This window comes from Gymnoscopelus braueri (genome assembly GCF_963280865.1).
Source record: "Gymnoscopelus braueri genome assembly, chromosome: 18".
Lineage (NCBI taxonomy): Eukaryota > Metazoa > Chordata > Actinopteri > Myctophiformes > Myctophidae > Gymnoscopelus > Gymnoscopelus braueri.
The window spans coordinates 20,059,723-20,077,283 of record NC_137618.1 but is presented as its reverse complement, the minus strand read 5'-3'; the positions used below and the strand labels follow the sequence as shown (position 1 = coordinate 20,077,283).

Below are 17,561 nucleotides of genomic sequence, written 5' to 3'. Positions count from 1 at the left end.
GTTATACGATAATGCTAAAAGGATAACACAAAAAGCCCTGCAGGGCTTGTTTCCATTCTGGTCCTGTGTATTCAATTCATCAAGACATGTAAAGACTTACAATACAATAAATACATCATCAATACTAGGAGCAGTAAAGGTATTATTTACAAAAAACTGTTGATGGGTAATTTATTTTGGCAAGCTAGAAGTCTTGTCTAGGTCCAGTTGTAAATCGCTGACAGGTGCTCTTTTATGGCGGTTTTGAAGGAGGGTAGGGGGCTGTTTGTTAGGGCATGGTAGGACTTTGGACCAGATATTTGTGAATTGTGCAAAAATATGAATATTCAAGAACACGATGTGAGTTGGAGCTCCTCCACTCACCGCTATCCTTGAACAGTCTCACATTTTTGTCTGTGACATCTGCCTTTCTTTGAATCCAGAGAGAGAGAGAGAAAATGTAAATTTAAGTTTTCCATTATACCTTCACATTGCGGGCGCTTGGCAGACGCTGCTCTGCAGAGCGCTTTACAATGGGAAGTGCAAGTGGGAGAATAAGTGAGCATTCAGAGGACAATCTAAAGCAGACAGACTGATCATCACGCTGAATTTCATGGATTGTGTTTTTTTCCGTTGAGCATGAATTGAACTGAAACTTGAACTGGGAATGAAGTCCCCCCCCCCCCACCCCACGTCTCTGCCGACTTCACTCCGTAATCTCTCTTTTCTCCGCTATTTCTTTTTTTTCCCCAGGGGGTTTGTGCTCGTACAGAGCCCTCACATCCGATGAGAGGCCGAGCTTGCATTACCATTGCCATTGCAGCCACCATTGGACACCGTTCTTTTAATTTTTTTAATCCATTTAGACCGGGAAGGCAGGAACATTTGCTATTTTTTTTAATCTGGGATTTTTTTTGCAAATCTTTGAATATATTATGTTTTGAAGCAAACATGTTTTTACTCCGATCTGTGCTTCTGGGGTTAAACCTGAGGCCGATTCTACAAATCGTAGTTCTCAAACTTTTTTCGTGCCAAGGACTCCCCCAGAAGAGAAGATTTTGGGTTTAAAAAATTCAAAATTATTCAACACTTTAAAGATTGAAAAGTGTTGTGCTCTGTTGTTTTCAATTTTCTGATTTATTGTCCTAGTTCGACCATCATGTGTTGTCTTTACCGTTGGACTGTTCTCTTATCCCTGAACACCGTTATACCTCCTGATCCAATTAGCAGTTACACACTGTAAAATCCTCAGTGTTCATTTAACTCTTAGAGTGTACAAATAGAACCAAAGAAACAAAAGGGGAAAAACAAACAAAACAAAAAACTGTCCATTTAAGACACCTAGATGGACATATAGCCAATCCCTTGAGGTCATCAAACCGCTCCCTTCTGATTCCTGATTGGCCAGTTTGAATCCCTCACTGATTCGTTAGTCAGCCGCCGGGATTTGACTTTGAACAAACACCTTGACCCACCCTGTGTTATGTTTGCCTGCTCGCGTGTGTGTGTGCGTGTGCGTGTGCGTGTGCGTGTGCGTGTGCGTGTGCGTGTGTGTGTGTGTGTGTGTGCGCATGTGTGTCTTTACAGTTATTTTGGTCACTGTCATTGTCCCCTAGAGAGGGAGAGAGAGAGAGCAGAACTGTTATCTACGAACCACACTGTCCTCAGTGTATTTACACTCCAAGATAACATTGAGCACATTAAAGCTATCCATTTTGTTCTGATTTTATCTCAATGGGAAAAAAAAAGACATTATACAAACACATGACGTCACACAATTATAACGGACTATTATATCAATATAAAATGAAGACATACATAGACACACACAATAATCAGATGATCATACAAGATAAATTGTTAATCAATTTTCATGGGTAGTGAAGGCTATGGAAAGTAGAAGAATATTTCATATACAGTAGCCTATAGGCTATATGCTCCATACTTTAACCACTTTCAATATAGCTTCCCAATTTTATACTAGGCAAAAAAAATATTATTTAAAAAAAAAAACATTCATTCATGTTTTTGAAAATTATTTTTATTTGTTCATTCGTATACTTTGATTGATTGATTGAATACTTTATTAATAGTTTGGCAAAAAAAGCACAGAAAGTACAGTTTAATACAAATGCAATGCTAAAAGGATTGAACCCAAGAAAGCACTATGGCTTGTTTATTTCCATCGGGGTCCTGTGTATTCGATTCATAGAAAACAACTTAGGTATATTGCGGCTAAACATGCAATGAATTAAGGAATGAGACTTGGCACTGGGTGAAAAAATGGGTTACAAAATCGTGGGATAAAAGAAATATTTAAAAAAAGGAATGAGACTTGTTTGTTAGTGAATTGTCTTGTACCGTGCAGATCTTTAACTCATTCAGTGCCAGACTTATTTCTTTAATTTATTTACTTTTCAAGTAGTCACAGAATATTTATCTCCAGTATGATCGATCCCCTGATGGGTGCTAATCACTGAGGGTTGCACTGTGTGGTTTCACAAATGTCAACGAGGTCATTGCGACCTAGTTGACATTAATTGTCTGCCTTTGAAAATAACATGTCTGGGCCAAAAATACATAGTAAAAAAAAAAAGTACACAGGAGCCGAGATACAGCCTTTTTAAGTAATAAGTTAAACAAGAAGTGAATGGAGCAGCAAATCTTCAAATGATGATATATTGGGTTCTGAACATTTTATTCCCCCAAAAAACAGAGGTTCTGCTCTGTAACTCATGGCTCATAACTGATGGCCCGTTCAGCTTGACAAGGTTCCCAAACCTTTCAGGACATAACCCCCCAAAATAATCTCTCCCCCCCCCCCCCTCTCAAAACAAAATCATTTGGGGAAACCCCCTCGGGGTTCCCGACCCCCGGTATGTGAACCATTGGTTTAGGAAACAAGTGTTCAGCACATATGAAACTTCCTTTTTGAAGAGAATTGATACGCTTATGGCCCGGGCGCCTGTCGCTGCCATTTGATCTGCTCTCTGGGTCCGTTGTAAGACAAAGCTGTGGAATGTTGCTCTGGTTGAAGTTCCCTGTCCTTTACATCCCAGCTCTGTTTTCACCACACTATCAATCCTACGGCTGCCAATATGAAATATCACCTGGTGTCATTTACACGTCAAGGCCTGTCCAGACTGTCTGTGTGTGTGAGTGTTGCCAGGTTTTGCGAGAGAAACAAGCTACCAGGTCTATGAAAACGAACCCAAAAGAGGCAACTCGGCCACATGAGACCTTTAAACCTATATACCACGGCTATTTGAAAATAGCCGATCGGCTATTTGAAAGTAGCCGATCTACAAGCTCACATCGTGTCCCGATGCGACGTGAGCTTGTACATCTGCTATTTAAAAAAAAAACTTGAATAACATTTTCACAATGTGGAATATTTTTTAAACACACATCATGGTCCCTGGCATAAAATATGTTCAGATGGCGGTCTGCAGACAAATACATATTAATCAGGGGGTCCTTGACATGAAAATTCTCAAGAACCACTGGTTTAAACAACATTACAGCAAGCCCAAAATAAGCAACTCCACTTTAGAAACAAGCCCCCCCAAAAAAACGCAACCCATACGCAAACCAATATTTACAAGCGACTTTACAGAAAAATAAGCCCAAAGTCAGACATGGCAACACTGGTGTGTGTGTGTGTGTGAACCCGCATGCCTGAGTGCACACATGTGATCACATCACAATAACACCAGCTGGGGAGTCCATCTCTTTCTGCACCATGGTCTGTGTAGGTGCACGCTCCTCGTGTTCCTCTACGCGCTGGGGTTAAAAACCTTACCAAGATGGATTGTGTTCAACTTAACCCGTTAAGGCCGGGGAACGTGTCTGTGTCATCGTGATAATTGTTTGAATATGTTTATTTTTTAAAGCGAAAATGTATAACTTTTGCTTCTGGGGATTCTACAAATGTATTCTAAATCCTAACCATTTTTTTTTTTTTTTTTTTTTTTAACTTATGTTGCTATAATACCAGTGGTTCTCAAACATTTTTCATGTCAAGGACCACCCAAAATTATATGTATATGGCCGTGGACCCCCATCTCAACATATTTCGTTCCAGGGACCCCCAGAAGCAAAGATTTGAGTTAAAAAATCTCTATATATATATTCAAAGATTTGCACACATTTTCACAGCTTTTTTCAAAAATAGAAAATCTACAAGCTCATAGCAGATCTACTAGCTCATAGCGTGGCACTCGGTGCCGCGCTATGAGCTTGTATATCTGCTATTTTTGAATAGCCCAAAGAAACCTAAAAAAAATGACACAGATGCGTTCCCGGTCTCAATGGGTTAAGCTTATCCTCCAGGAAAACCTGCTGCAATGCATCTCTAAAAGCAATTGAAATGCTTTCCCCTAAATTAAAACCCTGTAGTGCATGTTACTAACATTATGTGTAGGTAATGGTATGTGTGCGTATGCATGTATTCCACATGCCACATAATGGCTGTAGGTTCCAGCACGCAACAACAGGGCAGCGTTCTTGATGGTATTACCTTATAGCCACACTGGTTCTCAAACTGGAGTCCGGGGACCGCCAGGGGTCCTTGTAGGGGGTTTACCGTACTGCTGTACCGTTTCAAACTGCTAATAAAGTATTCAATAAAACTGTAGCAGATCTACAAGCTCAAAGCGCGTTGCGTTTCGAGTTTGTGGATCTGCTACTTTTGATGCTTTTGTGTGACGTTGTAGTTTCATCAAGTAGGGGATTAATTAACGAAAAAACACAAAAACAGTTAAAATGTACTGGATTTGAAACCCTGACATGAGTTTCAGGCCCTGTACGTTGATCAGCAAGGTGCCATGGTGCTCCTCCATAGTAATCAGCAATAATGCTCCCTCCTTAAGCCTGATTTATGCTTGGTTGCATGCTGGTGTTGCATGCTGTAAATAACAGATCTGCAAGCTCACCACGCGTCACGAATGCTTGTAGATCTGCTATTTACTGAGCACGGCACCGGCACGCAACTAAGTATAACTGAGGCGTTAGACCAGTGGTTCTCAAACGTTTGGGGTTTTGGGGTTCTCAAACCCCAAAACCGTGGACCCCCATCTCAAAATATTTTGAGATGGGGTTTTTGAGTGAATTTTCTTTAATTGCCAAAGTATAAAATATGGTTAAAGGTAGGGGTAAGTGATTTGCAATTATTCAAATAATTGCAAAATGGGTCTATGTTCTGATAGTGCTCGTTACTATAGAGCAGTGTTTATCAACCTTTTTTGTGCCAAGGCACACCTGGCATAGACAAAAGATCCCAGGGCACACCTAGATATACGGTATATATATATATATATATATATATATACACGATATATATATACACACACACTAGGGGTGTTTTTTCATTTCATGAAACGATACGATACGATATTGGGCTCACAACTTCGATACGATTTCGATACGATACGCACTTTTTTATTATGAAAATATATGGGGGAGAAAAAAAGCAAATGCAAACAAATATTTCTGTTTTTGCATTATTCAGACATGCAAACTTGTAGCTTTTCAGCTTCCAGCCGTTTTGAATCCAAATAGGGCAATAGTGTGACACCTGACCCGAAAAAAAAACAGCATGTTGTCACCCTTTTCACCTCTGGGCTGTTTCTATGCCTGATTATTATTATTGTAAAAAAAAAAAAATCAAAATTATATTTTTTCAAACCTTCTTCAAACGGCGCGGCACACCTCAGCAGTAGCCCCGGCCCAAAATTGGGACGTTTGCCAGGGTTGATAAACACTGCTATAGAGTGTCATGTCCATATAAGGAGTCTCCATGTCTCTCCAGCTCTTTATAAAACAGAAAATGCATTTTCGTTTCAGTTTCAGTTTCATTTCCAATTTTATCCAATCAGGATAGAGAACTCAATCAGGATATAGATTAAACAAGTGAAATTGGAAGTGATGACACTAAGAAATGAGCAGGCAAAATTGGAACTGGAACACTATAAAAATGAAGCTTAAAAATGGGTACTTTCTCCTGATTGGCTGAGATTTTGACACCTACCAGAAAATGTATTTTCTGTTTATTAAAGAGCTGGAGAGACGGGGAGACTCCTGTTACTGAACAAACACTCTATAGCAATGATTTCTATCAGAATATAGTGCTTTAACCTTTTAACAAAATACTTTTTCTTTTAACCCAAAAATATCACTTACCCTACCTTTAAAGTGGTTAAAGTGATTGTGACATTATATGAACTCATTTTGCTGGGGACCCCCTGGAACCACCCCAAGGACCCCTGGTGCTCCCCGGACCCCACTTTGAGAACCAATGCTTAAGTTTAGACGGGGTGAACGGGAAACTCTGCTGTCACGTCGCGGCGCGGCGCTTCGTTCTCGGCTGAATTATAAAGAACTATTAAGTCCAAGGTCGGAGCAATTATTTGACTAGCACAGATGATTCTTTAATGGAGAAGTGGACGGGCGAGAGCAAGGAGGGGGTATTTAAATGGAGACGTCGAAATGACATGGTTCAAAGGAGTTATTACTGTGTCAAAAGAAAAAACACACTGTCATTCTCAGTTTCTCCCTCTCTCTGTCGGTCTCTCAGTGCCTGTCTGTCTGTCTGCCTGTCTGTCTGTCTCTCTCTTAAACCTGCTCTGCTCTAATAACTGCCAGAGAGTCATAGTGGTAAATGACTCTGTGACACTTTATATCTGTCTGTCTGTCTCTGTCTCTCTCTGTGTCTCTCTCTGTCTCTGTCTCTGTCTCTGTCTCTGTCTCTGTCTCTCTCTCTCACAAACACACACACACACACAGAGCAGTCTCTATCTTCTATGCTACTGTAGGTTCAGAGGGAGGTAATGGCGCTGGGTTATTGTTCGAATTGTCACTTGCCCTTTTGGAGAGAGCAATGAAGGGAACAGAGAGAGAGAGAGTACTTCCCTGGTAGTCATTCTGTCCCCATACTACCTTAATTCTGTCTTTTCGTCTATTCTCTCTCACGGTTCTCAACAGTTTCCATTCAAAACTAAATGTATGGATGGATCTCTCCTTTCCTCTCCTCCCCTCATCTTGCCTTTTATTCTCTCCTCTGCTGTCCTCTTGTCTCTGGAAGGCACACATGATCATAGGAAGAAAAACACACATCTTCATCATCTCCCATTGTTCCTACCTGTCTTACTCACGCCGTCTCTCTCACACACACACACACACACACACACACACACACACACACACACACACACACACACACACACACACACACACACACACACACACACACACACACACACACACACACACACACACACACACAGCTTAGTTGTATTAGTATTTTCTCCTGCCAGGAATCCAACTGGGGCTAATAAGGCAACACAGCACCTATTTATCATCGTACACCTGAGGTGTTTTTTTTTCCTGTTTGTGTGAGCGTGTGTGTGTGTGTACATGTGTGTCCCATATATGTATTTATATGTATTCTTGTGTCCCATTGGGCCCATGCTTTTGTTCACGAGTGTACATGCGTGCGTGTATGTGTGTGTGCGCTTGTTTATTTGTGTGTGTGTGTGTGTGTGTGTGTGTGTGTGTGTGTGTGTGCTTGAATGGTAGTGTGTGTGTGTGTGTACATGTTTGTCCCATGTATGTATTTATATGTATTCTTGTGTCCCATTGGGCCCATGCTTTTGTTCACGAGTGTGCGTGCGTGCATGTGTGTGTTTGTGTGTGCACATGCGCGCGTGCTTGAATGGTAGTGTGTGTGTGTGCAAGTTTACCTATACTGTACCTAGTTAAATTCTCAGCTGAGAATATGGGAGCTGATCACCCTGTAAAGAGCCGAACACCTATTCATTAGCCCATAAAAAGAACATGACAGGTACTAAACTATATGACAAATGACAAATCAAACGAGATTCTCTCTCTCTCTCTCTCTCTCTCTCTCTCTCTCTCTCCCCCTCCCCCCCCCCCCCCCCCCCCCCCATCTGTCTCTCTCCACTGGGCTCTCCGTTAATACTGGAGATAAAGCACAGGTTGTGCTTTCAGGAATAAACGTGAAACGCTTTTAACTTTGAGGTTTGGCTTCAAATGCAAGTGCAGTTTAAGGAAAGAGGCTGCAGTGAGCTTCTAAGATGTCATTGCTGCTGTCAGGAACGTGCTACGGCATGTCCTTGACGTCGTAAAGTAAACCGTATGAATGAAGTAGTGAAACAATGTAGAGAGTTTTTAAAGCTTTACTGAAAATCTCTCGGATGGGATCCACTCATTGTTGTTCTAGGAGTATCCGATGATGTTATAAAAATCCACCAACGCCCAGCAATGCTACCTATCCTTTAATCTCATCATTGCCAGGAAGCTGCTTCTCATGCATTGGTAAAAGAAAGAAGCCAACACTACAAAGATGTAGCTTAGCGACCTTACAAACACAGCTCTCGTACTTTGACAAGTACTTGCTCATTATCGTACTCTCATGATCTGTATAGTGACTGACAGAAAGGTAGGGCATTGGGGGGGGGCGGTTGGAGTCAGAGACGGATGATCTTAATTGTTATGCTCTCTGTAAACTTGTGTTTTTAGCTTTTTGTAGGTTTGTATATTACTCTCTGTGGATCCCAGGGAGAATAGCTCTCGCCATGTGTAACAGCTAAAGGGGATCCTAAATAAACTCAGACACACACACACACACACACACACACACACACACACACACACACACACACACACACACACACACACACACACACACACACACACACACACACACTGCAACATGCATTCCTTTCGGTTCATTGCATACATAAACACCCTATAGTGTACACACGCACACACGCACACACACACGCACACGCACACACACGTACACACACGCACACACACGTACACACAGACGTACGTACACACACACACAGACAAACGCGCGAACACGCATATTCCAACATGCATTCTCTTCAATTCATCATGCGCGCTTCGGCAGCATTTTTCAGGGAACACTTAGCTTGATTGGTTATTCAGTAATTAGTAATATCGCTAATAGTTCGGTCTTTTTATTCGCTTTGGGGCAATAATTAGATTGGACTGAAATGAATAGATGCTAGTGAGGCCCATTTATTACAAGCATCATTATTCAAAGGTAGGGCCATCCATCAGCGAGTTTAAGTGGGGATATGCCTACCCGTTTTGTTAGCTTTTTGGAGAGGGGTCTTTCATGCTCTTGAATATAGATTGAACTGCCTTCGGTCCAGAGAGGCACGGCATGCAGTGTGAAGGGTCTTCACCGTAGCACAATGTTCATTAGACTGATGAGCTCTTATGATTTCATATAATAGGGAGCTTCAGCTAATTAGATTTTTCCAAAGGAAGACCGTGGCGTTGCTCTCCAATCCAACTTTTGTTCCAAGTAGTTTATACAGTATATTATGGTTGCTGACGGGCAGAAACCTCTTATCTTGGGGTTGGCGGTGACGTCTGTCAGGCTCTGATGCAGCCTGACAGTGAGTCCCACGTTCGATTCCCCGAGCCAGAACGGGACCTTTGCCGCATGTCACTCTCTGACTCTGTCCCCGTTTTCTTTCAAACCTCCACTGTACTATCAATAGTACAAAAGGGGGGGGGGGGGGAGGAATACTACTGTGTCACACAAAAGTAGCTAAAATCAGCCATTTTTTAAAACCCAATTCTACAAAATGTCTTCTAAATCCTAACTGTTTTTTGAAAAACTAACTACCGTAAATTTCGGACTATAAGCCTGCGGCTTATATAACGGTGCGGCTTATCTATGGATTTTTACAGCTAACGGCCACTAGGGGACCTCCTAAATCTATGGATTTTACACCCGCGGTTTATAGTCCAGTGCGGCTTATATATGTACAAATCATTCAATTTAGCTGCTGCGGCTTATATTCAGGTGCGGCTTATAGTGCGAGAATTACGGTAACTGTGTTTTTGTCGTATTCCTAAGCCAATAATTTGATGACCAGCGGACCGGTAGGCAACGGTTTTGGTAGGACACACAAAGGAGACTCTTTGTCTCTCCTACCTGAACGGCTGCCGGTCATCAAATTATTATTATAACAAAAACTAAAAAAATATCCATGAATTCAAGTCTCCATGGGGTGACTAATCGATAAGAAAAAAAGTATTTTTGGGGTGAACTATCCCTTTTAAAGCTTGTTTATATACAGTCAGGTATACTGTAAAGGCCTTTGCAGACAGGGTGCGATTAGTCAATCAGTTTTTACCGCATGCAAAAACACGCACGAATCGAACTGGGTTCGATTGGGGAAAAAAACGCATCGCATCGCCGCACGGTAAATTCGGAGCCGATGTGCATGAGATCATTGAGAACCATGTGTTCATTTAAAAAAATATATTGTCAGTTTTTTTTCGTGCGAAAAATCGCACCCTGTCTGCAAAGGCCTCAAGTATTATCAAATAACATCTTGATTTTATGCGTTTGGTCTGAATGGCGCAATAACGGCTATCTTATCGGCTGTGTTAATTAATACTTAGTGTGTGTATTTGAGGGCGCGTGGACACGTACACACTTGACCATGTTGGGCTTTAATGGCCTTGGCATGGCGGTGTGCTAAGGAACATTAACCCTTTAAGACCGGGAAAGCATCATTTGTGTCATTTTAAGATTTCTTTGGCTATTCAAAAATAGCAGATCTACAAGCTCATAGCGCGGCACTCGGTGCCGCGCTATGAGCTTGTATATCTGCTATTTTTGAATAGCCAAATACATCTTAAAATGACACAGATGCGTTCCCGGATTGAATGGCTTAATACAGATATTAAATCAGACATACAGCTAAGCAACATATGACTTCCAATTATGGCTAATAGGTGCGTACCACAATTAGTGGACTGTCTGTTGTTTATGACAAAGTGGTTTGGCCCATTAATGTGGCCTGTCAACCCTTCAGTAATTAAGCTCACACAGGGTGGGATCTGTGGGCAGGACGGCTAATTGATTTCCTAGCTGTTGTGTCCTAATCTGTACGTCCATCTGTGGACCTGTCAGTCACCCGTATCCTATCACCTGTTCTCTTCCTCTCCTCTCCTCTCCTCTCCCCTTCTTCTCTCATCTCTATTATTCTCTACTTCTATTCACATACCAGCAGTGGTGTAAAGTAACTAAGTACATTTACTCAAGTGCTGTACTTAAGTACAATGTTGAGGTATTTTTGGGCGGTGAAACCGCCCCTATAAGTGAGATTTGGAAAAATGTACATTTTCCTGTGCTGTGATCTGGGCCCAGGAAATTAGTAGAATTATCCTGCGCTGTGATTGGCCAATCACAGCCTATTCAGGACTGTGATTGGTAGAGATGCACCGATACAGGTTTTTTCAATTCCGATCCGATCCGATATATCAATTAGGATATTTTTCGATATCCGATATATATGCCGATATCCGAGCAAAAAAAAATGCATTACCTTTCAATTAAAGACATTTATTACTGAATATTAGTTCAATAACAGTAGAAAAAAAACAAATACACTATGATCTATCACCAAAAGAAAATACCTACAAATAATAAATTAAAACAATGTGCATACTTAGCTGCTTCTTAACACATTGGCTGCCAAAGACGCATATCTGCGTTCTATTTAATTTCTCGCCTGGCTGCCAAAGACGCAGATCTGCGTTCTATTTTTTTTTTTTTTTTTTTTCGTTTTTTTCTTATTTTTAGACCCAAAGACCAAGGAGATATGATATATCAAAGATTTAAACTCCTATCCACTTCATTGTTAACTTAAAACTTAAAAAATCTGTATCTTGGCTCCTGAGAAAAAATTTTTTCAATGAAAAATCTCTGGCAGTCTACAGCTAAAAATCTGAAATAATTCTGGCAGGAAATGAGTTAAAATTGTATTAAACACAACTTTTTTTTATCGGAATGTGGATCGGTTATGTCATGTCCGATATCCGATACGTGAAATAAGTCATATCGGTAGCCGATACCGATACGGTATCGGTATCGGTGCAACTCTAGTGATTGGCCAGTGTCACATGACACATGTGCATAGCCCTATATAAGCAACCATAACTTGAAAAAAACCAAAATTTGGTTTTTTTCAAGTTATGGTTTTGTCCATCATAAAGAGTGTTTCAATAAATGTATTTATCCTTTGTACATGATTGATCGACTCCATTCAGTATTGTGATTAGCTAGCAAGACACCGCCCACTTCACACAGGGTGTGATTTTTACTTTACTGGAGTATTTCCAATTTTCAGTACTTTTACTTCTACTCCACTGCATCGCAGAGGCATTTTTTTTTACTTTTACTCCATTACAATTATTTGAAAACTTTAATGACTTTGTTGATTTGGATTATTATTACAAAACATACTTTAACCTCTTCAGCCCTATATACATTTGTCCATTTGAAAATAGTCGATATACAAGCTCACAATGCGTCGCGATGCGACACATTGCGAGCTTGTACATCTGTTATTTTCAAAAAAGATTTTTATACATTTTATATGTTTGAAAACTTGTGAAATGGTACATTCTGCATAATGAGTATTTTCTACTTTTGATACTTTAAGTACACCGTTTGTACTTTTACTCAAGTAAATTTTGTATTCTGGACTTTTACTTGTAACAGATCGTATTTCTATATTGCAGTATTGGTACTTTTACTTAAGTAAAGGCTTTGAGTACTTTTTCCACCACTGCATACCAGGCATGTAAATTCTCAAAACTATTATTTTGTCTAGTCTTGTCTGTCTGTCTGTCTGTCTGTCTGTCTGTCTGTCTCCATCCCTGTCTCTAGCTGACAGGTGGTGTGGGTCATGTGTCAGAAGGGTGAGAGGTCAAAGGTGAGAGGTCATGGTAGTAGTCCATTAGTGCCTACTGCTACCATTGATCTCTGTTGACCCCTGTGTGTGTGTGTGTGTGTGTGTGTGTGTGTGTGTGTGTGTGTGTGTGTGTGTGTGTGTGTGTGTGTGTGTGTGTGTGTGTGTGTGTGTGTGTGTGTGTGTGTGTGTGTGTGTGTGTGTGTGTGTGTGTGTGTGTGTGTGTGTGTGTGTGTATAGTGGGTGTGTTGGTAGGAGTCCATTAGAGCCTTGTGTGGTTGCAGTGACTCCCCATGGACCTCAAGTTTAGTTACACACACACACACACACACGCATGTGGCACACACTGTGTCACAAGTTGAGTATTAGTAGGTTACGATTATACAGTGTAATGTTCTAGGACGATTGATGTGCCAGAATTGTCTTCAATTAAAACAAAAGACAAAACTTTGTAAAGTAAGAATGTTGCTCAGCAGTTCTTTCCGTGTATATTTACCTCTTTCACCATCACCATAAAGTCCTCATAGTCATAACTCGACTCTTGAGAGAGTCACAGTTAAATGAACAAGATGTGACTTCGTCATCTTGTCATCTTAACCCATTAGAACCGGTTTGTGTTGGCTATTCAAAAATAGCAGATATACAAGCTCACAGCGCGTCACTTCGTGCCACGCTGCGAGCTTGTATATCTGCTATTTTTGAACATTTCTTGAAAAATCTTGAAAGTTTCAGAACTACCGATTTAGAAGACATTTGTCGAATCGGCCTCAGGTCTTTTAACCTGTTAAAACCGGGAAAGCATCTGTGTCATTTTAGATTTGCGCATTGGCTAATAAAAGAAACAGCAGATATACAAGCTCACAGCGCGTCACTTTGTGCCGCGCTGTGAGCTTGTACGTCTGCTATTTTTTTTACATTTTTTAAAAATCTTGAAAGTGTTGTATAATTTAGAAAATGTGAGAACTAGTGATTTAGAAGGCATTTGTAGAATGGGCTCTTAGCTCTTAATTTAACAGAGATGTTGTGTTGTGTGTTCTCTGTAGGCCGCCAGTCCCACTGTGGAGAAGACTGGAGGGACGGAGCCACCGCCCGGCCAACACACCTTCAACGGCAGGTCAGAAACACTCCCTGTGTGTGTGTGTGTGTTCGCAAGCGCAAGTCTAATTGTTATTGTTATTAAGTCCACCTCCCCATAGGTTCATTGAACTGTCGTAATGAATGGATGAGATGGTAGAATAACTTAATGAACTGGCCCTTCTGTATGTCCGTCTGACTTGTATGCACACGTGCACTGTATATTCTGATATTTACTTGTGTGGGTTTGTGTGTGTGTGTGTGTGTGAGAGTGTGTTTTGCACACGTGTTTGTAGTTTGTTGTGTGTGTGTGTGAGCTGTTTTCATCTTGTGCCTGTGCTTGTGTTTTTATGTTGTGTGTTGTTTGTAAGTTGTGTTTGTGGGATCTGTACAGTGTGTGTGTGTGTGTGTGTGTGTGTGTCCTACTTTCTCGTCATTAAAGCAGTGTTCAGATCCAGATCAAGGGCCTTGCAGATGAAGTTAGCGTACAGACACTGAATCATTAGCCAGCTACCAAAACACTTCCAAACGGGGTCAGGGTCTCAATACACACACACACACACACACACACACACACACACACACACACACACACACATTGACATTCAAGGACATGAATGCACACCAACACACTTTCATATACTGTACATTCTCTCTCACACACACACACACACACACACACACACACACACACACACACACACACACACACACGCACACACAGTACACATAAACATATGCACGCTAATGAGTGCTGTTTAATGAGTTGGTTGGGGAAAAGACATGCCCTGTGTCTCTTTGGCCATATGAGAGCCTTCCTTTCTTTCTTTTCTCTTTTTTCACAAACGCATACATACATACACGCACACGCACACGCACACACACGTTTGCCTCAGCTGGGATTTCTGTTTGTCTTTGTAAGCACAATGCGTGTAAACTGGGGCTTCTGCACAAGGACAGATAGACAACACAAGACGACCACAGACATTTGGATAATACAGAGTAAAAACAGCCCACACACACACACACACACACACACACACACACACACACACACACACACACACACACACACACACACACACACACACACACACACACACACACACACACACAGAGCTGACTGAGAGAGTTTAAACTCCGGTCACTGTTAGAAGCCTGTGCAAAGGCAAGAGAAGGTCCATTATTTTTACACTTCATGGATTCATGGGATAAATTAACACTCCAAACCGCACTGTGAAAAACGGCTAGGAAGCCGGATTGATACAATGTATTAAGCCCTGAGAACGTGGTATAGGTCTGCTTGGTAAAGCTGGAACAGTGAGTGGAGTGATGGGAGAGAGAAGACCTAAGCAGAGAGAGAGACTGAAAGATATTGTGAATGTGTGTAACAAATATGTCCAAAACCGTTCCTTTTTTAATTATTATTTTCAAAACGATTTTCAAATAGTGAAAATAGCCGATCTACAAGCTCACAACGCCTCGCGTCTCGAGGCGTCGTGAGCTTGTAGACCGGTTATTTTCACTACTTGTGTGCGGCACTCTTGAATGATGCAGCAGGACGTTGATTTACAACAAAGCGTAAACAAGTTGAAATGTGGAGATATAAGGTTTCTGCCTGGCAACAATGATATTTATAAAAATGTAATAAAAATGAGAGCATGGGAGAGAGAAAAGTATGTCTGACCTCTGTATCGCACATTTCACCTCCCTCCATGGCAACCTGGTCGTAACCAAGCAGCACCTGGCGCCCGTATAACATCATCTCACACGTGCACATGGACACACACACACACACACACACACACACACACACACACACACACACACACACACACACACACACACACACTATGTGCACACACGCAAACGTGCACATTCTCGTATACTCAAACTGTACACTCTACACAACTCTACAGAGTGCACAAACCACACTAACCCACATAAACACATGCATGTGAAAGATCGACTGCACACACACACACACACACACACACACACACACACACACACACACACTTTCATTTACCCAAGCACATTCCTGATTTCCTGCACTTATATTCTCTATATATTGTATTCTGTTATGGACACACACACACACACACACACACACACACACACACACACACACACACACACACACACACACACAGTCCTTGCTGTGAGTAATGTAAAAGTGATGTAATGGTTTTTTTGTGGTTGGTGGGTAAACGATCCTTGAAATTGCAAGAAAAAAAAAAGTCTAGAATGAGTATGTGAGAGTAGCCATAAATATTGGAATAGTAAGTCATAAGTTAAATGTGTGTGTTTGTGTGTGCGTGTGTGTCTGTGCACGAGCGGGCCGTGCATGTGTGTGAGGGAGCGTGGGAGAATTTGTGATTCTGTTCTTTTGCCTCGGCATGCGCTCTCATTTGCAGGTGTGCATGTGAGCGTGTGTGTGTGTGTTAAGCCCGAGTCATACTTCGTGTCGAAAATCGCAGACCTACAAGCTGCACAACGCGTCGCGACTGCGACGCATTGTGAGCTTTTAGGTCTGTGAATTTTTAGGTCTGTGAATTTTAGGTCTGCGAACACCACACCGTACACTGCGTACATAGATTAGGCTTTACTCATGTGTGTGTGTCCGTGTGTGCGTCCACGCGTCTGTGCACATACGTACACCTACAAACACAGTAAAAAGCAATGTCGTAATATAGCCCCTTAACGCACTCTCTCTCTCTCTCTCCCCGGCAAAGTCATTACCCCTGAATCAAAGTGTCCTTTTTATACGCGGAAACAGATTTACTGTAAATTGCTTATTGAAATAGCATGGCCAGCACATTATACTTTGTGGAGAAACGCGGTGCATTAGAGCAGATATGGGTTATTTAGAAACCGAGAGGCGAAAAAAAAAAAGTAAATAGATTTGTCTGGGCACGTCGGTTCAACTTGATGATTTATTTTTTGGTTCTTTTTATGTTTTTCTATTTATTGTTTTTTCCGGAGGGCACAAAGCTTTGTATGCGGTCTGGTCAGTAGAGAGAGAGAGAGCCCTGTGTTTTTATTTTTGGATGTGCACTCTTTGCGCGTGTGTGTGTACAGTAGTGTTAACTGGCAGAAAAATACTTGCTTGCTGCATAAATATTAAGGGAAACTCCTTAGACAGAGACTTAAGAAAATATAATTTCTTGTGCTCTGTGCTCATAGCGAGGGGTGAATTTAAAATAAGCAAAAGTTTCGGTCCTGGGACCTTCGTCAGTGCTAAATACAGTACAGGAGTGTTCACATGTTTTGTGGATGTGTGTTTGGGTCGTCTGTGTGTGTGTGTCCAGGGGGTCCCACAGGTTCATTAGTACACTCTCATAATCATTTGAACCACTTTAACCATATTTTATACTTTGGCGTCTCAAAAATAGAAGATAAACAAGCTCGAAGTGCTTGTTTATCTGCTATTTTTGCGTAAAACAAACATAAACGCTGAGGGGTTTTACTGTGTGCCCTGTATGGAAAGCTCTCTATTGTCAGAAGGCTTCTGAATAGGTGTGTTGTGTGTTTGTCTTGTGTATTTCCGTGTGTGTGTATGGGGATACAAGAATGAAGAATATCTCTCTCTCTCATCTTCTCTCTGGTTCCCTCCCTCCCTCCCCCCCTCTCTCTCTCCCTCCCTTTCTCCCTCTCTCTCTCTCTCTCTCTCTCTCTCTCATTTTTAATGTGTGTGTTGGTTGTTTCTGCCAACATGGTAGTTGTGATGTTAATACCGTA

The 17,561-nt window shown here is 41.4% G+C and overlaps 1 protein-coding gene across 1 annotated transcript in view; it reads left to right on the top strand.

Annotated features, from left to right (window-relative positions):
• The window catches only part of LOC308073730 (partitioning defective 3 homolog B-like), a 381,612-nt gene that overhangs the window by 99,258 nt on the left and 264,793 nt on the right, over positions 1–17,561 (top strand). Inside the window, exon 5 of the mRNA XM_080412818.1 lies at positions 13,790–13,860. Coding sequence (XP_080268944.1) covers positions 13,790–13,860 — 71 coding nt within the window. The remainder of the gene's footprint in view (positions 1–13,789; positions 13,861–17,561) is intronic.